Source organism: Diadema antillarum, unplaced genomic scaffold (assembly GCF_040938485.1).
Source record: "Diadema antillarum isolate AM-2024a unplaced genomic scaffold, OU_Dant_1.0 seq00001069_RagTag, whole genome shotgun sequence".
Classification (NCBI taxonomy): domain Eukaryota; kingdom Metazoa; phylum Echinodermata; class Echinoidea; order Diadematoida; family Diadematidae; genus Diadema; species Diadema antillarum.
Window position 1 is genome coordinate 32,016 of NW_027271894.1, and position 22,394 is coordinate 54,409.

The window sequence follows — 22,394 nt, forward strand, 5'->3', positions numbered from 1 at the left end:
CCCGCGACTCAAAAGTTTTGGTCATGCTCAAAACTTGGCTGCGGTTAAATCGGACTTGCGTGAGCTCCTCCGGGCAACTATACGCGCTAGATACTGTCAGGTGCGGACCAACTACGGAGAGCTCCGGGGAGTAAATTTGTTTCCCCGCAAGTCAAGCCGCAAAACTTCCCCAGTACGGTATGACAAGGCATGAATGAAAATTGCAAACATTCTTGATCGCCCGCTGAAAATCTTCTACGTGCTGGAAACTACCTCCTCGCCACAAGCCCGCGTAGCTTGCCCGGAACGGTGTGACACGGCCTTAAAATAATATTTCTTAGCTGCGCTGTTGCATTTTGGGGACGATGTGATTATAAGTTTTGTATTTAGCGGAGAATCTGGTGAGGAAGGAATAGGTTAAGAAGCAGAAGAACATCAGCACCTCTGCTATGCCAAACACGACGAAGGCCAGACGATAGTCAGACGTAACATCGAAGAGGAGACCTGAGGTGAAACGGAAAGAGTAATATAAACAGAGTGCTGAGTTTCCATCTGGCCAGACGAGTGAGGAAAGAATCATACTGACTGACATGCTCTTGTTCCGAACTCGAAGGCAATTATTACGTCTGCATGAGTAACGCATGATGCTAAGGGCTGTGGAATTTAGATTAAAGAGGAATCTCATTCTAGTTATAAGTTAGTCTGATAAGAACGAGTAAAATCCTACGAGTACAACGGCGAAAATTTGATCCAAATTGCATAATCGGCGAAGTAATGATTTTATGAAGTTTCGCTAATTTCTGCAGAACAGTTCATGCAGTTGATATGAATATGCAAATGAGTGAGCTGATGATGTCATCACCTCACTATTTTGCATTGATCGTACACACACACGTACACACACACGTACACACAATAAAAAAATGGTGAAAATCCAATGTATCTGTTATTCAATTGTAAAAGTGATATTCCTGGTCGAGTAACTTCAGAATAATGATCAGTTAGATATATCAGGATTTGAAACTGGGGGGTAATTGAGCGTGAATGAATCGTACATACAGTATATGGCAAGCTATGAGGGAATGACATCATCCCTGTGCATTTCATTTTGACTGTTCGTGAAATGTTTCCTGCAGAAATTAGCGAAACTTCAAAATGTCATAAATATTTTATTTTTCATCCGGTTTTGATCAAGTATTCATTTTTGTGCCAAGAAAATATTACTCTTTTTTTCAGACTAACTTTCAATTGCACCGGAATTCGCCTTTAAATTTGTTGTGAGTGCGTTTGGAAGCCATTGCTCTCATGCTTTCAAATCACAGGCGAATTGCTTAGTTTCCTACAAACTATTCTTTTTTTCTGTAAGCTTGGTTTCAAAGAATAAAGGCCTCGTATCTAGTTACTAAATTTTGTCAAATAACTCAATTTGTCGAATGTCTATATAGCGAAACGTGTACTCTAAAATAAAGGTATACCCGACTGTGAGAGGACCAATCTCTGTAAACGTATACAGATACTATCCACATCAACACTGTGTCAGAAGCAGAATGAGTAACTATTCACCTGTGATGAAGCTTCGTGCAAGGGACCCGGCTCCATATGCGACTAATGTGAGACCAAGCCCCATGTTGAAGTCTTCTGGAGGAACAGCATACTCGTTGACACCGACGACGATTAAGGTACTCTGACTGTAGAGGATGAAACCGATGATGAAAGCATGGACGGCCTGAAAGGGGAAACTGCTGTCAATGTAATCAAGGAAGAACACCACGGCGCAAATAACACTAGAGACAGCACCGGCATCGACCCCGATGTATGGCTTGAAGAAGAGCATCAGTGAGGAAATGGCAAGTCCGAAACACCCACCAATTCCGCCGATCATCGCTAGATACGATCCGTTGGGCTGAGACATTCCTAAGTACTCTGCGTGAGGAACGAGAAATAGCGTCCATCCAACCCATACAGCCAGCAGGAAGAAGTTTGCTATGATAAACAGCGAGAAGAGCGGTGATCGATACAAGACTGACAAGTTTGTTGCTTGGCAGAGGTAGGTACTAGCTAAGAAGTTGCGCCGTCGATATTTCTTGGGTGGTACACCGTTACATCCGATGTCCTCTGCAGGATAGTTTTTAACTTCTCCGTGGTTGGATTCCGAAGTGGGCAATTGCTTGAAATCGGCACGTTTCTCAGGAGCTGAAGATTTTGTCAGGGGCCTGAGCGCAGGCAAAGGTGTTCATGTAGAGGGAAGCCAGGATAAAGATGGTGCCACACAGTCCGTAGTATTCGAACAACTTCTCGGACACGACTGGTAGCAAGAAAGCACCGACTGGTGAACCCATGATTGCAAGTGTGTTGATCATTCCGAACCTGATCGAGAAGTGTTCGTTGATGCCGAGTGTTGTACAAATCACAAGTACGTTGTTTCCTACACCTGAGAAGCGAGAAATGAAGGCAGGGATCATTAGCACAAATCACTTTTTTTTTAATGATACAGTGCAGATTTCTTGCACAAGCTCCATTACACAACATAGAGAGGAAAGTCTTTGGTAAAAAATGATTAGGCCTAAGTCAAAGATACCAGGGCGTTTAATCGCCGCTGTCATGATCTTCATACAGTGGCGTTTCTAGGGGGGGGGGGGGGGGGCAAGGAGGGCACGTGCCCCGGGCGCCACTCCTTGGGGGCGCCAAAAACGAAAAAAAAAAGGTTTGCAATTTACTTCATTAGCAATTCAATATACTACCTCCAAATCACGCATAAGTCATCACAGACATTTCCTCATTAAAAACAACAAGAACAACAACAAATCAGTATACACAATGTTTATAGCTGAATACACATTTTTGGACACAAGGGGGCGACACATGTAATTATGAGAAATCTAAAGTACAAGTTTCATGGTTGACGACTTAGGGTGCTTAATTATTCCACTTTTTTTCTGCAGTTCTGCCATATTTAAGGTACGTAATGTTGCCTTGCGGCGATCACAAAAAAGGTCTATATAAGGGCGCAGTTTTAGCAGTGGCGTATCGAGGAAAAACGTGATTCACAACCAAATACATGTACTGAAGAAAACTCCAGCGTTTCCTTTGCAATAATACAAGAATTTTGACTCTCTACAACTTGTATATGCCTCTCTTCAACTTATATATGCCTTTTATCAATTAGCCACCATATCATTATTGAGAATTACACGATATAACTATTTGCCAACCTAAGTGAAAAATAAAAGGAGCTCACTCGCTGCGCTCGCTTGCACTAACTCTTATGCTTTGTGATTTTTTTCCCCAGTTTGTCAGTATACAGTTGGGCAGCAGAATTATTCAACCCCCTTGCATTATGGACACTCTGGCAAATTGTTTGTTCGTTCATTTTCCATCTGAGAAGATGGCTGGATCGCCCATATTCAGCTACGTTAAGCTGGTCTTCTATGGGGTCCAGTTGGATTTGAGGTGGGACCACTTCACCGGGTTAAACACCCTGCTCTTTACGATGAATGAATGAAGCGGGATCTTTTACGTGCATGAGTTGTTACTCTCTCATACACGGGACCTCCATTTTATGTCCTATCCGAGGGACTTGAATAACATTTTACTAAATCATACAAGTGGTGAACAGATAGTTTATTACAAATGCTTACCCGATCAATAGTCTTTGATTTGCATATAGGCCTAGTTAAAACTTTGATCATTCATGCATGAAGAGATACGGTCCAGTGAGCACATTATGGTCATTTCAGACCTTTCTGTGATCACTAAATCATGACTCGTTATGGTCTGATGATCACGATTAATTTATTTTGTTTTTATGGAATTTTAAATAATATCTTGCCATTCTATGCGCAACTCTTAGCATTTCAATGGGTTATATTCATTTTGACATGACTTAAACTTTGAATTATTGTATCCCCCGAACAGAGTTCGGAGGATACTATGGATTTGGCCTCGTCGCGACGCGTCCGCCGCCGCCGCCGCCGCCGCAGAGATGTCCTTGTGAGCGCTCTACCAGCTGCGTTTCTTCTCCGATCATCTTCAAATTTGGCATGAAGGTGTATGGTTAGACGAAGAAGCCTATTGTTCTTGGTGATGGCGCCCTCGCTTGTTCCGTCTTTATACATGAAAAGGTAAATTCAATAGGGTCTGCTTGTGAGCGCTCTACTGGCTGCGTTTCTTCTCCGATCATCTTCAAATTTGGCATGAAGGTGTATTATGGTAAGACGAAGACGCCTATGTTTTTGTTGATGACGCCCTCGCTTGTTCCGTCTTTATTCAAGAAAAGGTAAATTCAATAGGGTCTGCTTGAGAGCGCTCTACTGGCTGCAGTTCTCCTTCGATCTTCTTCAAATTTGGTATGAAGGTGTATTATGGTAAGAAGAAGACGCCTATTGTTTTTGGTGATGCGCCCTCGCTTGTTCCGTCTTTATACATGAAAAGGTAAATTCAATAGGGTCTGCTTGTGAGCGCTCTACTGGCTGCAGTTCTTCGATCATGTTCAAATTTGGCATGAAGGTGTATTATGGTAAGACGAAGACGCCTATTGTTTTTGGTGATGGCGCCCTCGCTTGTTCCGTCTTTATTCATGAAAAGGTAAATTCAATAGGGTCTGTGAGCGCTCTACTGGCTGCAGTTCTTCTTCGATCATCTTCAAATTTGGCATGAAGGTGTATTATGTTAAAGGGGAAGGCTAGTAACTGATCAGTGGGAATCAGTGCGAATGCTGGGGGATGATTGTTCCAATTCTTGTGGGATTCATTTAAGAGTACATAATATATCTATTGTTGTGTGAAAATAATTTGCTTCAGAACGGTCTCATATTCAAGTAATGTGCAACTTAATGCCCCGTCACTGACCAGGCATGCTAACCTGGAAACATTAAACTGCACATTACTTGAATATGAGACCATTCTGAAGCAAATAATTTTCACACAACAATAGATATATAATGTGCTCTTGAATGAATCCCATAAGGATTGGAAGAATCATCTCCCAGCGTTTCCACTGATTCCCACTGATCAGTTACTAGCCTTCCCCTTTAAGATAAAGAGGCCTATCGTTTTTGGTGATGGCGCCCTCGCTTGTTCCGTCTTTATACATGAAAAGGTAAATTCAATAGGGTCTGCTTTGGAGCACTCTACTGGCTGCAGTTTTTCTTCGATCATCTTCAAATTTGGCATGAAGGCGTATTATGGTAAGACGAAGATGCCTATTGTTTTTGGTGATGGCGCCCTCGCTTGTTCCGTCTTTATACATGAAAAGGTAACTTTTAAAGGGTCTGCTTGTGTGTGTGACGCTGGCCTTGTTTCTTGACCAATTTTTTTTTTCAAATATGGTATGTAAATATGATAGTCAAATCTATACATCTATACCTATTGATAATGCTGCCCTCACTGTTCCACCTTTTACAGGGTCAAAGGTCATTTTGATCATGTCAAAATTTGCAAAAGTGCTTATTAAATGTAATAACTTGATTGTTACTTACCCAACAGATTTATTCAGACTTGCTATAGGGAGGAGTATGGGTGATCATTCTACATGAAGGACAAAACAGTTTGTGGTGACGGCGCCCTCAGTGTTCCGACTTTGGATGCCAATGCTCATTTCTTGTCTGTGCTCTATCAGCCACATTTCTTATAAGATTTTCTTCAAATTTGGCAAAAAAGGTGCATTATAGTGAAATGAAGATGCCCATATTGTTTTTGGTGGTGGCACCCTTGCTTGTTCCGTCTTTATACATGAAAAGGTAAATTTTACAGGGTCTGCTTGTTTGTGCGACCCTGCCTTGTTTCTTGACCGATTTTTTTCAAACTTGGTATGTAAATGTATCATAGTCAAATCTATACACCTACACCTATTTGGATTTTATTGTATCCTGCAACAGTTGCCATATCATACAAAATTCTGGCCTAAAAAGTAATCCAGTTGGAGTATGGGAGACGGGTTCGGGTGATACATGTGTTCGATTGCGAGTGCTTCTAGTTAATATCATGGCTAAACCTCTGTACAAACTCTATGGTGGCAACTTTCACTAGAAATTAGTTCATTTAAATATTTTTGTACAATGAAAAATACCAATTGAAATATTAAGAATCATAGATCAAATTTAGTCATATTGTGTCACCTGTCAAAACATTGAGTGAACAAACCATGTTCAACGAAGCATTTCACGTTACGCTTCATTGATCACCGAAAGGACTGAAAATGACCATAAATGTGCTCACTGGACCATATCTCTTTATGCATGAATGATCAAAGTTTGTAACTATATGCAAATCAAAGGCTACTGATCTGTTATTTACTTGTAACAAACTATGTGATCACCACTTGTATGATTTAGTAATAATCTGCAGTTATAATGTAATTCATTATGCCAGAGTGTCCAAAATGCAAGAGAAGGGTTGAATAATTTTGCTGCCAACTGTATATCACCATTCATAAATCCAGCAGGACCAGCCATTATATCATAATGTTAATAATCACTTGAATTATCAACCATATATTGAAGAAAATCCCGTACTTCCCATACACGAACATCTTCAGAAAATGCTCACACTGATTGGTAAGTTTTAGCAAGCTTTTGGATTCAATACGTATGGTCGCATGATCTGTTATTTTATATACAGGGCAAGCCACCATATAACAGTGTGCCAGCATTGTATGATTTACAAGTACAACGAACTACGAGATGAGATAAGTGCAATGTTTCCTAAACAGAAATATACAAATTTCGGCTCACTCGCTCGTATAATTCAGAGTATTTTTTCAAGTCCTCAGTTTGATGGTATAAATCGTTATCTATAAGGCCGTCACTATATCTTGATTAGAATTGTAAGATTTGATAACCAAAAATGACAAGAATTCCATGTTTTCTAAGCTGAAACACACAAATTTTCTGCTCGCTCGCTGTGCTCGCTCGCCAAAATTTATCAAAATTTATTACATTTAAATCACCCTCAAAAGACACCTTGAAAATGCATATCATGTGGACTTTTTTAAAGACCCTACCGGGATGGGGTTGGGGTTGAACACTTTTTCAGAAATTAGGGCCGCAATTTTCGCGCTTGCCCCGGGCGCCGTTTTCCCTAGATACGCCACTGTCTTCATATTGGTCAAGCCCTGCGGGGGCTCTTTGAGATTTATGTGCTCAGTTCAGTTAAGTTTGGGTAAAGACCGGGCAACCAAGCAGACCCTACAAAACAACCTTTTCAGAACCTAAAGTATATACTCACCTAGGAAGGCCATGGAGAAACCTAGAGCCATCTCACTCTTTGAAAAAGATGCCGAGACCAGTCCGACGCTGCAGGAGATGGCACCAAGGAACGCCGCCTTTCGAGGGGAAGTCCGCTTGACGAGGTATGACGCAAATGGCGCTGAGGGGAGGTATGAAATAGGGGAGAAAAGCGATTCGAAGTTGTTGTTTTCATCATAAAGAACAAAATAAACAAATGTGTGATATTTTCACGTCTCATAACTCTCATCATCGTCACGACCTACCAACTACAGGTGGTGAGTGCTGTATTAAACATTATTTTATGTTAATATTCTTTTTTTTTCATCGATAATACCTACAATTTTTTCATTATTATAATGTAATACATATTATAATAGGGACTTTTTGTAAAAACAGAGTACAAAAGTCGCGTTTATAGAGCATTTAAAAGCAATTTTCTGGGGAATTAACATATTGAAAAAATCAGTTGGAAGGACTATGATCATAACATACGGGGGTACATTATGTCGTCGGTGTTTTCACGAACCGACGCTATTTCGATTTTGGTCAAAATTTTCAAAATCGAGATATTGGTACCAAATGAAAGTGCTTTCAGAACTCTACCAAATCCCAAGATTTTAGATCACAAAATTAATTATTCTTAATTTTATCAAAGAAAGAAAAAAACGACGGTACTCGAAATATCGAGAAATTGAGAAAAAGGAGTTTCACGAACCGACGCAGGAAAGGTACGCCGGTTCGTGAAACCCGAATTGCTAGGGTGAAGAGCAATGCGGGTTTTACGAACCGTCGCAGTTGCATTATTTTGAGCTTTGTTCAACTTACTGGCCTAGAATTAGGTTTTGGCCCTTATCCAGATCTCAGAGTGAGAACCAAACCTTCTGAAAGATGAATGACGACCTAAGCCAGCCCACTGTCCACGAGTGAAGTGAATGGTAAGCTATAATCCTATTAAAATCATGCTCAAAATAACAGTTTCAGTTGGACTACCATAACCATTAATTGCGGTAGAGTGTAGTCCCATGTATTCAATCGCGTGATGCTTATGAAGCCTAGTCTGTAAACGCCATCCAATTTCAATTAGATCCCAAATCATATTATTTTTAGTTTCTTTTCAACTTATGTCGTTACTTCTGAGACTACTGAGTACTGTAGTAGTAACGTCTGTGTGCAAGACATGCAAGATGTCAAAGTCTCGAAGACACTCATGGCTATGCCTTGACTTGAGTTGAAAATGAAATCATGAGATTGACAAAGTAGGCCTACTAAACTGAAAAAAGAAGTAAAAAGTCTAAAAGTAAAACTCAAAGGAAGAGTAAAGAATAAAGTTAGACATGTTAGACTTTAACTTTCAAGTTTAACTATTAAGTCTAAGTTAAGACTTTACTTGTAATGACAGTTACTAAATTAAACTAAGATCAGCTGAAGTCTAAGACCAAGTCAAATTAACACAGAGTCTATAGTGTAGCTCTAGATCTACATCTAGACTAGTGGTAATAGTAGGTAGAGTCCACCCATTTTTCCCCCCAATTTTTACTGGTCCATTCCTGAAAAAGTTACTGGTCAGTGTCCAACAGTGATTTTTCCTGGTCAGGGACCGTCGGACCAGTGCCAGTGTGCAGCGTTGGTGTAGATGTCATCTATGACAGTATGTGGTCTAGTGATACTACCTAAACACTACGAGTAGTACTCTACAGATTAGGTGGCTTTCCTGTACAGTGCAGTGTCAATATAGTATACTTGTGAATTCAGCCCTAGTACCGTACTGTGTGTAGATATGTGACATTATGTCTAACGTTAGTTCGAGTGGAGTACCTTTGAAGCACAGCGGTGGGTCTTTTTTTCCCTAAAACTTGTGAATGCGGCCCAACCAAATGGCGTTTAGGCCTACATATTTACGCGTGATTAATAGTGATACAGTAGCGCTGTCGATTTCCACAGCAGCCATACATAATCTTTTGTCCTTTCTTCTTTCCTTTTTTCCCTTTGTTCTTTCACCCTTTTTATTCTTGGAATCGAAGGACTTCTAAGAAATGTCCCTCGACTGATTTAACCCTTTTTAACCCTTTTTAACCTAACCTAACCGAGTAACCTTTAACATTTGTTAGGCCTAACATAACAGTAACACTGACTTAGCCCTGTATTGACTTTGTCTTTGGCCGACTTACTGAGATGGCGAGTCTAACTCTTTAACGTTAGTCTAAACGTAGTCGTTAGATCTGTCAGTGTCCGTGTCACCGGTTATTGTATATGGTGCCATCTCTAACGTACGTTAACAAGTTGATGTTAGTTATCTATGTCAACTTACTGATTCAGTAATAGTGGTACTGTCATCCTGTTGGATATCGCCGCAATATCATCCGTGACGTGTTAATTTCGTGTCACAAAGACAAAAGTTGCCAAGATCTAATAGTATTAGATGTCTAGATCTAGATGTAGTCTAGATCTATAATATAAATTTTGTGAACCACTGGTAACTTAAAAGTGAAAGGTCTAGACTTCACTTAGTCTATAATTAGACCAGACATTCATGAGGCAAAGGCCTATTTAGTAGATCTATTCTTATTCTATTTTAACGTCAATTCCTACTAACTCGCCACGTGTTATTCCTAAGGCCAAGGACTTCCGGGTTAGTGTTTTTTTTTTCATAAATACCAAACAGCAGACGTGTTTCATTTGCATTCTTGTGCAGACTTCATGAAAATATGTGCAGTATCAAAGAAATATGATGCACATGACAATGCCAGTGTTTTATAGGTGAATGGTTAATACCTTTAAAAGCTGAATGATAATGTAGAGTCTAGGTCTAATTAAGATGTTACAGTCTCTGATAAGAAACAGGTTTGATTGTCATAGACTGTTTCCCAAATGCAGGTACATGTAGTAATATTCAGCTATTTCAATGCAATGCCTTGTTTACAAATACATGTAGATTTACATTGTATATTCATGTGAATGATAATTCAATTTCTACATGAGACATACTAAGTGCTAAACATAATATCTTGCATCAGTAAAATGTGTAAATGACGAGACAATTTGAATATGCATCAAATACGAACAGCAGCATTTTTTGACATTCTTTGATCCTGCATAGGCCTACCATTTTGTTTTATGTGTAATATAAATAGAGCAAAATAATATCAACTTCAGTTTTGTTGGCTGATTTTTTTTTCTTCTCAAAATTAAAGTTGTATCTTGTGCCATGATGTTTGATTTTAATCAAAAGTTCTTAATTTCTTTCTTTTCTTTCAGATGACTGGTGCCATGTAGTAGCGAAGAACTGGACTGTCTCAGAAAAGAAAAGGAAAAGTACAGGGTCGTGTACATCACCAACGGATGTGAATACAATGGTAATGTAGAGTCTAGGTCTAATTAAGATGTTAAAGTCTCTGATAATAAACAAGTTTGATTGTCGTAGACTGTTTCCCAAATGCAATTAGTAATATTCAGCTTTTTCAAAGCAATGCCTTGTTTACAAGGACATGCAGATTTATTCATGTGAATAATAATTTAAATTCTACATGAGACTTACTAAGTGCTAGACATAAGATCTTGCATCATTAAAATATGTAAAAGGCGAGACAATTTGAATATGCATCAAAGACGAACAGCAGTATTTTTTGACATTCTTTGATCCTGTATACCGTTTTGTTTTATGTTTGATATAAATAGAGCAAAATAATTTCAACTACAGTTTAGCTGGCTGATTTCTTTTTCTCAAAATGAAAGTTGTATCTTGTATCATGATGTTTGATTTTAATCGAAAGTTCTTAATTTCTGTCTTTTCTTTCAGATGACTGATGCCATGCAGTAGAGAAGAGCTGGACTGTTTCAGAGAAGAAGAAAAAAGTACAGCATCGTGCTGATCATCAAGGAATGTGAATACAATGGCTTTGGAAAGAAGACAATCTACAGATAGGATAGAAGGGAGAAATTGGGATGAAGGGCGACAACATAAGGACGGTATATCTACAGTGAAATGTGATTGTAAAGTGGAAACATGAAAGGAGATCCTAAGATTGAAGGTGAAAACAATGCATTCCATTCTGTGATGTCGTAATTACAATTTTGCTACACTTTAATAACACTACAGAGAGACATTTATATCAAGGAAAGCTTCATGTGGATATGGAATGTTAGATTTTTTTTTTAAGTGTTCATTGGTATGTATTTCATGATAATTAATCTTGAATGTTTTGTGTGGTAATCATAACCTTGTGATCAATCTTGATAGATTTCTAAGTGCACATTGGCAATATTTAGATGATGCTGTAATCAGATTAAGTTCTATTCTCCTTTATTCTTTTATTTATTATTTTGTTGTCTTCAACCCACCTTGAATGTGTCACGTATGATTCTTATAAACATGGGAACATGCACTCCATGTAACTGATAGGACTTAAAACAAATTAACATAATTATTCAACCATCACTAGACAGTTCTGTTATAAGATGTTCTTTATCTCACTAAAATTGTAAATTATGATACGTGTATGTTCCCATGCAAACTCACAACAAAATACAGAAATTTGATTTCTTTTAATAATAATTCATTATGTCTCTAAATTTACAATTAAAGAAAGTGATTGCAATAAGGATGTCAAACATTGTATATTAAAATAATAGATTATTCATTTGTCTCCATCCGTAGTAACGCACGCAACTGCAGTGTGCAGTTTGTAGGCTGCTGGGAAAAAAAAAATCACAGGCAGCCCAAGCAGGATTCGAACCCACGACCTCTGGATTACTAGACCAGCGTCATAACCACTAGACCACCGGAGTGCCCTGGCGCTACCTTTACACATGAATAATTAAGTATAGAAGGGCTTGGGGGCGCTTCGAACTTTACTGCTCTTATTAAATATGTACATGTCATTTGCAACTCAACTAAAGATGATTAAACACACTGAAATTCTTACTTTAAATGATATTCATAATCTGTTTTTTTTTTCTTTAATAGCTTGGGATGTACACTTTATACACTGTATCGGTCTACATTTCGCCTACAATATGGAATTCTTTACTTCGAGACGTTTGTTTTTAACAAACAAAAAATTAAGAGTCCTTTAAAGGTGCTGTAAAACAGTGGTGTTTGTTTGTTTGTTTGTTTGTTTTTTTGGTGGGGGGGGGGGGGGGGGAGGGAGGGGAGTCAAATTAGCCTTGGCCCCTCTCCGCCGTCTTTTTTTTTTCCTTTAGCTGCATTTTTTTTAGTCATCACATGAAAATTCGTCTGCATCCACCCCGTAGTTTTGCTGATGACCTTTCTTTTTAATTATTTTAGCCACACACAATTTTGGCTGAATTTCCCCACCCCTCTTGTGAATTTGCTAGTACATGTACTAAAACACATTCTCAGAATGTGTTTATAGTACTGGTGGATTAAGGATTCACAGGGAGGGGGGGGGTCGGCCAAAATTTCTCTTTTCTCATATGTAACAAGCCTACGGGGCGAAAGGCTGATATTATGGGCTTTCTACACACATTTTTAGATGCTAATTATTGGTTAACATGAGCATGATCATTTATGTTGTGATTAATTTGTTTCCTTATATATGTATGACTTCTATTAGAGACTTAATTGGCTTGGCACTCCTTACATCGACCTATTTTAGACACCCATTTCCCTCTCTCTCTCGTGCTTTTTCTGTACTGTCCTGTGAATAGTGTAACTACATGTACATGCAGTACCTCTTCTCTTATGTATGATATACATCAAGTTTTTATCTGAGCATATGGGTGTTGCAGCACTCTCAAGCTTCATGCATATGCAGCAACATCTTTGTGTGTTCATATACATAGTTATGCTTGATATATTAATTTGAGAATGTTATTCTTTCTCTTGTATATGTTCCGTCCGCACTCTATAGCTGTATATGTACGATGTAAGATTTGGTGTGCATGTTCGAACTGTGTTCCTCTTTTTGTGAACACACAAGAACTGATATAATAATGAACTTGAATTACACATATTCTTGAATCTTGATTCAATCTCCATTTGCCATTAGATATGTATTGATTTATGGAGCTCTTCCACAATTGTTATCCTTCCCATTGTCATTACTCATCTCTGAATAATTCAAATTTGATATTTTATTGAGGACCTATGTTTCTTCGATTACATAATGTACCTCTTCAATATATTGCTGCAAAAGGCATAATAAAACATGACCATTATTATATATCTAAAATGAAGCTTGAAATTCTGATAGTGTTGATATTTATGTATTTTTAGGAGTTTATCAGTTTCGAAGAGTGCATGCAGGATGAGTTTTATGTTTTTATATGATCAGGTGCAGCTATCATAGAATCTGTTGAGCAGGAAAGAGAAAGATGGAAAATGAGGAATTATGAGTGAATTCGCATGCGATCCAAATGACAATAATGACACTGATAAAAATTGTGACAAAGTAAATGTCACAAATATGTGGAATAATAAGAAATAAAGAAATTAATATATTATTTCAGAGAAAGAAATAACAGAGTGCATGCATGAGTATGAAAGATGAGTAAATACAAGTAATTATTACTGACTGGCACGTCTTTTTCCCAAGATTTAGCGGTATCCTTCATCTTAGAACAAACATTCATAATTACAATGTATTATGAAAGAAGTGAACTGAATTTGAATTAAAAATAATGTGAAAAAATGAAAAAGTAAGTTAATTAAGTTAAAAAAAACAGTAAAAAGTAAAAAATATGAAACACAGTATACAGAGTACATGTATTACCAAATGATAGATGTCCAAATGCAAAAGTGTTAAATAATAATATATCCACAAAAAGGGGGGGCAAAGAAATCTTTGGAACGATCAACCACAGCTATAATAACAATACATGCGTGTACTAAATGAAGATGAAAACAATGACAACACTCTTTTTAGAACAATTAAGAGAAACTGGCTTGTATTTATCATCTTAATTATCACTAAATGTATTGTAATCATCACAACAATCATTACATGACAATTAATTTCAATTAATAAGGTTATTGTTGATAAGCAGGTATAGCCCTAATAGTATTTGTATGTAAACACATACGAAAATGAAATAGCGACGGTTCGTAAATACACGCGTATTGCACGTTACCTATTGTACAGGCCCTACAGCGCGGGTCTCACGAACCGGCGTAATACAACTTACGTCGGTTCGTGAGACCCGCGCTTAAGTACATAACCTATGGTGCGCGCAAGAAACGATGGATTTACGAACCGACGCAGTGAGTTTGAAGACAGAAATATCGTAAATTTTTTGAATTCACACTAAAATTACACTATGGATAGGAAGAACAACTTCCACTCTCTTCACCCTGTCAAAATTTTCACACACAAGACAGGAAAAGTCATTGAAAACGTTGTCTAAAACTTGTGAGATCTTTAAACGCGATTTTCTCAGAATTGCATTTTCGCTCAAAAACGAAATAGCGTCGGTTCGTGAAAACGCCGACGATGTGACGGTGTGAGCTCTTCGGCGAGGGAGCGAAGCGACCGAGCCGGGGAGGGTGTGAGAGTGGGATCCCCCCTCCCACGGTAGGGACTTTTTGTAAAAACAGAGTATAAAAGTCGCGTTTATAGAGCATTTAAAAGCAAATTTCTAGGGAATTAAACATAGGGAAAAAAGTCAGTACGAAGGACAATGATTATAACATACGGGCGTACATTATGTGACGGTGTGAGATCCTCAGCGAGGGAGCGAAGCGACCCAGCGGGGTAGGGTGTGGGGGGACTCTTTGTAAAAACAGAGTATAAAAGTCGCCCTTATAGAGCATTTTGAATTAAATTTCTAGGGAATTGAATATAGTAAAAGAAATCACTGCGAAGGATTATGATCATAACTTACGAAAACTATTCACTTTACTATAAGTATATACGGGCAGAGCGAGCGAGCCACTTTCACTTTGCCATGTGTCTAAATTGTTCGAGCAATAAAAAATATTGTTATACTGCTAGAAACAGAGAAGAAAAGGAAAAATATAAGGTTTACTAAAGGTATGTTTCAGCGGGCACACTCGAGGACGCGAGGCTGCCATGTATACACTAAATTTACTCATAAGTTATCATTAGTGTATAGATATAATAATGTATATTGTTAGTATACAAATGATGCACAGGATAGAGTGCATTAGTATACCCGAGAGTGAGCTGCATCTCCACTAACGCCACGAAATAATCCTGTGCATCATTTGTTTTATAAAATGGGTCGAAAACAGCATTTTTCACGTACCTTTGTGGGTCAATACCAGTCAGCTACATGTAGCACTCGTCGATGTTCGTCCCAAACATTTACGCACGTCGCACTCGGAAATCCCGCACATAAGTACTGTACGTGTAAAGCCCGCCGCACACTACACGATCCGACTGGTCTTAAAGTCTTAAGCCAAGCTGGGTCTTTAGACCAGTCGTACGACCAGACACCGCACACTATACGACCCGACTGTAAAGCGCGCGCAGTGCGCACTGCGTGCGCTTGGATTTTACTGCATTGTGAATGGCTGAAAGCTCACGACTGGTCGTAGAGATTCAACATGTCAAATCTCTACGACTGGCGCTAAGACCCAGTCGTACGACTGGAAACTGGCAAGACTGTGACGTCACACATCTAGTCTTAAGGTCTTAAGACCGGTGAATCGGGGCAAAATCGTGTAGTGTGCGGCGGGCTTAAGAGTATACGTACGCCACACATGTTAAGCCCGCCGCACACTACACGATTTTGCCCCGATTCACCGGTCTTAAGACCTTAAGACTAGAAGTGTGACGTCACAGTCTTGCCATTTTCTAGTCGTACGACTGGGTCTTAGCGCCAGTCGTAGAGATTTGACATGTTGAATTTCTACGACCAGTCGTGAGCTTTCAGCCATTCACAATGCAGTAAAATGCAAGCGCACGCAGTGCGTACTGCGCGCGCTTTATAGTCGGGTCGTATAGTGTGCGGTGTCCGGTCGTACGACTGGTCTTAAGACCCAGCTTGGCTTAAGACTTTAAGACCAGTCGGAAGGTGTAGTGTGCGGTGGCCTTTATGCACACAAGAAAGGCCGGCCGGCAGCCCGAACTAGAAGTTGTTTACAGGATTGACAGCGCGTATAGTAGCGCGCGACGCACTTGTAACAACTGATTGAGTGCGTACTGCTAGTGTAAATATTGTGACGTCAGGCCGAGCATGTTAGTGAGAAATTGATGCACGCACACGTGACTCATTTCAGCGCTTCCAATTGGCTACATTCTTGAACTCATTTTATAATGTATTATAATTTTCGGGGCGAAAATTTCGCATTTTCAGTTATGAAATTGACAACTTTTAGACAAGAAAAATGCCTTTATTATTCATTTTGGTCTTTAAATAATTGATTAATAAAATTATTTTTTACAGGGGACACGGGGGCGGAGGGGGGGGGGGCAAAACGAGTCCCCCCCCCCCCCCGCTTCCGGTGCCCTTGTCCTGAACAATGGCCAAGGTTTGAATGCTCTATCACATATTCATGAGAAATTCCACTATCACAGCTAGTCTTTATTCATCCTGAAATGTAGTGTATGCAAGCATATGAAATAAAATGTGCTTGTGTTTTCATGTGCATGCATTTCACCCTTTACCATGAATTCAGACACTCAGTGCCCAGGGCAATCCATCATGAATCATTAATAAAGCATTCATGTGCCTTGGAGTAAGAATCCAGAAGCCTCGTCAGCAGAGCTCTGAAAAGGTGGTATTCAAGGTATTCATGTCTCTTGTTCAGAGTCATTGTAAGCCCACGCTCACATACACATCATTAGGGAGCTTTAGATTTTGACGCGCGGACGTTTGAGCCGACGCTTGCGCTGGACGTTCTCCTCTCCCTGCGTCGTGTGGAAAAGTAGCTTTAGATTACGCTGGGACGCAACGTATAAAAAATAAAATCGCGCCCCCATATGATCAGTGCATGAAGAAGCTCTCTACGTCGCAAACTGTGCGGACGTGAAAATAGCCCAGTACGCGTAGTAAACAACTCAGGCGACGCAAGCTAAAAATAGATTGACTTTACGCGCGCTACTGCGCAAGCTCAGAACATGTTTTTTTTTCCTTTGAACGTCCGCGCGTCTAAAATCTAAAGCTCCCTATTGATGTCATGTTGATAAACGCGTGTGTAAAGTTCAATTTTGTACAAAGGGTTCAAATTTGACCAAAATCTGGAACCTAACTTAAAATTAATCATGGATTCAGCGAAACTGATTCGTGCTCTCATATTCAATTCACCTTCAACTAAATTGTACACTATTCAGCTATTACTCATATCAATGACAGTGTTATCTAATGTATAGTTTTTGAACTATGAAGGATCAAAAGTGGGAAATGCTTTTTGTAACATCACGTTGTGGTATGTGTGTATCATTTTAAACAGTAATGTATAAAATACAGTGCGACATTGAATGTACTGTAGATGGTAAAGATCAAGAATACCCTTTCGCAAAACTGAATGCTCTAACTTCAGTCACGTGTCCTGTGTTAACTCTGCTGCCCTGCGGCGAATTTTAAGGCCCGTCTTAATAGACTTCCTCCCCGGGTGGCGAATATTTTTTTCGTACATGGAAACGCTATGGGACATGAATTATTCATAAGTTTAGCTGGAATTTTGAAGTGCGCAAGCGCGTGGACTTTGATTCGATAAAATTCGATAGCTTGGCCAATTTGTACAGGATGAATGGACTCGCATACTGTACATATAGTGATCACGTGTGATCACTGCGTGCGTACGTTACGTGCTCGATATTCAGTTTGCATTCGATTCCATGGCCGCTGCGTGTCCGTCCGCGCACGGAGCCGCACCGACTTCAAACTGTCCCTTCAGTGCACTGGCAGTGGCAGTATATCAGTAATAGCAAGTGTAGAAGAAGATTATCATTCTTTTTGGTGTATTCTAGTACTGAAATGAAGATTTTGAAACCTGACTGATGGTAATGACAACCAAATGCTAACTAAATGATTAGTGAACTCACCGTAATATTGCCCTAAGCACCATTTTCCAGTGATGATTTCGCTTCAGCTTTCCGTTTGTTCTTACGACATACCGGTGGTAGCGAACGCAGTACACAACATACTGAGCTGTACTGCAATTGCGTAACATAAAGTATTAAAGTATGGGTAGCCAGGTGATAAAGGTCACCCTGGTAAGCCGTCTATGGAAAACCGGTAAAGAACAAACTTTGGATGGTCATTTTTGGCTTTACACCATAGCACTGTCCATGGGCGAATGGAAATCCAGCAGTTTCGAGTACGCATGCATATTTTATGGTACATGTACACTGTACATGCATTGTTCTCTTTTCCACAGAGGAGCTCCATTTGGATTGAGGAGAGACCAAGGGCAAGGAGGTACATTATCTTTCTTCTTCAGAGACTCCAACCCCAAGCACCTTCTGATCTGGAGATTATCCCGCCCGAAACCCCTAGCAAACGGGAGACTCCAAGTTGATGTGTGCGAAGCGCGAAGTTCCTAGGGTTCTAGATGTTCTCTTGTGCTATCTAAGGCTTATTTTTTCAACATACGATAGCAATAAGTAAGAAATCCTTTCCACCGGGAGACACAGAGCCAGGGCGGGAGAAATCAAATCTCAAACGGGAGAACAGGAGATTTTGCAAAAATGGGCTTTCGGCGGGAGATCTCCCGTCGAAAACGGGAGAGTTGGAGTCTCTGCTTCTTGCATGCTGGAGCTGAGACCAGCTGGGGCCGTATTCTGAGGGCTTATTAAGTGTCTGATTAGCACTTAATTAGCGAATCGGTATTCTGAGAGCTTAATTAAGTAGGGGTTTATTAACTACCATGACAACAAGCGTTTTGGCGGGAAAGTCTTACGCGCTTGCGCGTATCAATGCGCGTACACCTCTGAGAGGACTTAATCACAGAGTTAATTACAAATCGGTATTCTGAGCCTGTAATTAAGTATGAAAGTTAATGGAAAACTTAATGATACCAAAAGAGTGTCATTAACTACTCCGATATGAATGAATGAATGATTTATTACCAAATTTAAGTTCAAGTTTACAATCACAGATAATTTATACAATCATTGAGGATACAATAATAATAATACAATTAATAGGAATACAAGACATGAAAGTATAGAATCAAACTTATCAACAATATGAATATGAAAGTAGGCCTACAAACATATTTACAAATTTGGTAAAAGGGTCCAACAAATAGCAACGCTAGTGGACGTTGGCCCTTGAATACAGAAGAAGAACATATAAATTCAACAAGAAAATTATTTACATTATAAATAAGTATATTTACACTATGTACAAGATTAACATTTTGAATTTGATAAGTGTACTTATACATTACTTATATTACTAGAATTGAAGTTTTTGCTTCGTGGATTACAAAATAAACAGATCTAATCCAATTATGTGTAATCTTGCAATAAATTCTTTTTGAAGACTTTACCAAATTTTTTACGAGAGAATGTATAACGTAACTCAGTTGAAAGATTGTTCCATATTTTAACACCAGAATATGCTATTGATCGCTTCCCTAATTCTGTTCTGACACTTTTTAGTTTAAAATTGCACATTTCTTTGTTTCTTGTTTCGTATGTATGGTCAATATGAGAAAAATAATACGATGCTTTATGAGGTAGGTTATCATTCACTAGATCCTAGATAAATATTCCAATTAGGTATCTATATTCCTTAAATACATCCAATAATTTTAGTTCATACAATAAAGGTGCTGAGTGATGCCTGAAACTTTGGAATGTTATCACTCTCGACATTCTCTTTTCTAGAATTAGAAAAGGATTTAAGAAAGTTTTGTTTGTTCCGCCCCAGACCTCCAATCCGTAGGTTATGTGAGGTAGAATAAAAGCATTGTATAACAGTAGCAGTATTTGTTTAGAGACGAAGTGTCGTATTCTGTACAAAAGTCCTATTTTTTTGCTTAAAACAGTGCATACATTATTGATGTGTTTCTTCCAATTTATGTTTTCATCAATACAGATTCCGAGAAAAGATATTGAATCAACTGACTCTAAAACAGATTCGTTAATTGACAATTGACCAAATATTTCAATTTTTCTACGCCTGCTTTTGAAAATCATATACTTAGATTTATTAATATTAACTGTTAGCTTGTTTGAATTACACCATGCAACCACATCTTTTATACTCTTACTAACATCTGCTAAGTTTATATTGTGCTCATTTGCATTGAAAGTATGAAAAAGATTAGAATCATCGGCAAATAATCTAAAATTGAAATATGAAGTTGAATTGGGCAAATCATTAATATAGATGAGAAAAAGTGTTGGACCCAAAACAGATCCTTGAGGAACAACACACGAGATCAATTTATTTGAAGATATGCAGTCATTATAACATACAAATTGTTTAAAGTGAAAACTAAGTTTCAGCAAGTGCTTGAGAACCCGTCTAACACCATTTCATTTTTTCTTGCAATATATCGAAAGAGTCCACTAAGAAACTTACCTGGCTGACGCGGTTTGCCGGAATGATGAGTCGGTTTGGAGTATTTTGAGAAAAATAATAATAGTAGGAAAACCGACTTTTATTCCAGAAGGCTCCAGACTAACTCGGTCTCGGGAAAAATTCGACCCTACTTCAGACAAATCACACGCAGTTCGTGATCGCCACATTCTACTGGCCACTGCATAATACCAAATGAGGCCTAACTGAATGGACAGGAAAGTGCATGCTAACGTAATCCTGTACAAACAAAACAAAAATGACAGCGCGCGGTCCTCAGTTGCTGAGACGCGCGGTCTTTGGAGTTTTTGTTGTTGTTTATCAAGCGCCTTTGATTGTTTTAGAGGTGCTTGATAGGCGCACACTACTGAGTAATTTTGCATGCGCGCAAAAGAGGTTTTTGATGCGCGCGTTGTAACAACTCGGACCATTACTGCGAGTAGCCAGAACACGAAGCGCTAGTTCATACAGGCCGCTCCCATAAGAGGACAACACTGTACAATCAGAGGGACAACCATTACAACTCATCCCGCCGTCAAAGCGAAGCCGAGTTATCCCCGAGTCCGAGTTTAGCCTGACTGCGTTCGGGTAAGTATGGTTGGGTGTTCATAATACCGGCCACCTAACGTTTTTCTATCAATAGAAACGTGAAAAATCTCACAATTTGCCTGAAATTTTACTCACGTGTGGAGAAAATACTCCGGATTCACAAGTGCGCACTGAAAATGCGATCTGAGGTACGCGCTCTAGATGGCGGCTTCGAACGCGTGGGGTCTCATTTTTTCCGCACTCAGTTGCCCTGCTCATTTCAACCGACCACCCTGACAATACGTATAAAGGGCACTTAAATGCGTTTTTTTCGACAGGCCGCTGTTTTTTTCTAGCCGTCATTTTTTCCCCAATAATATTTGAATATATTTTGAATCCTTCGATATTACTTTTGAAGGACTGTTTGATGAATTTGAATTGATTTTCATTAGGAAACTTTTCATCGTAATTGAAATAAATTAGATGAGTCGGTTTGTTTTTTCACGTTCATTTCTCGTTTCTGCTTCAACTCGTACGGTCGTAGCGGGCGACAAAATAATTATGTCAATGTGTATGTGTAACGTGTGTGCACGATCGTACAAGCGGCGGTGACAATTTTGCGGTCAAAATCGTCAAATTTATTACGGAAGGATACTCTACATCTAACAACGAGTCAGCAAAGGTAGGCCACTGCCGGCCTAGTTTATATGTAGTTACACGATAAATCATATTCGATTTTGCTAAATTTCGTTAATTTAGAGGGAATACTTATTTGTTTTCGCCTCATTTTACTCGGTAGCGTATAGCCCAGTGAAGAATCGAACACCGTTGCGCGTAGTCCCATGCGTACATTTTCTTTCTGTACGCGCAATGCCATTATAATGCGCGGTCGGTCATTATGCACCCGGTCGGTGGATTGCACACCTACCATACTGAGCAATCTCTTTGGTACTGAGACTGAACCTTTTTGGTTAATATTTCGCATTTTCGTCGTTACCCATCGAATATCTTGTTATAACACCGTTATCCTGCACATTTCCTAAGCATACGTTCACATTTGGGAGCGAAATTTGACAACTTTTGCAGGCGTACCAGAACTTTGTTTGGGCTTTAATGGTATATCACGCATTAGAGAGTTTTTTCTCGGCCACAACGCGTAACGATGCTTACCGTCTTTGGTAACCGAGAAGCGGTTGAGTCTTGTCAT

General features: G+C 39.2%; 1 protein-coding gene across 1 annotated transcript; it reads right to left on the bottom strand.

The window, feature by feature from the left end:
- Positions 1 to 2,165: 2,165 nt before the first annotated feature.
- Positions 2,166 to 22,394, bottom strand: LOC139743320 (monocarboxylate transporter 2-like). The gene is made up of 3 exons (XM_071653810.1): positions 22,358 to 22,394; positions 7,203 to 7,343; positions 2,166 to 2,410 (listed from the first exon to the last, which is right to left on the bottom strand). The coding sequence occupies exons 1-3, from the start codon at positions 22,392 to 22,394 to the stop codon at positions 2,166 to 2,168; spliced, it is 423 nt and encodes a 140-aa protein (XP_071509911.1).

Excerpts from the sequence above, each read along its gene's own strand:
- LOC139743320 (XM_071653810.1), bottom strand. The coding sequence starts at position 22,394 with ATGACAAGACTCAACCGCTTCTCGGTTACCAAAGACG. Across the intron at positions 7,344-22,357 it reads CTTCTCGGTTACCAAAGACG|CGCCATTTGCGTCATACCTC; the intron begins GTAAGCATCGTT and ends ACCTCCCCTCAG. Across the intron at positions 2,411-7,202 it reads TTTCTCCATGGCCTTCCTAG|GTGTAGGAAACAACGTACTT; the intron begins GTGAGTATATAC and ends CTCGCTTCTCAG.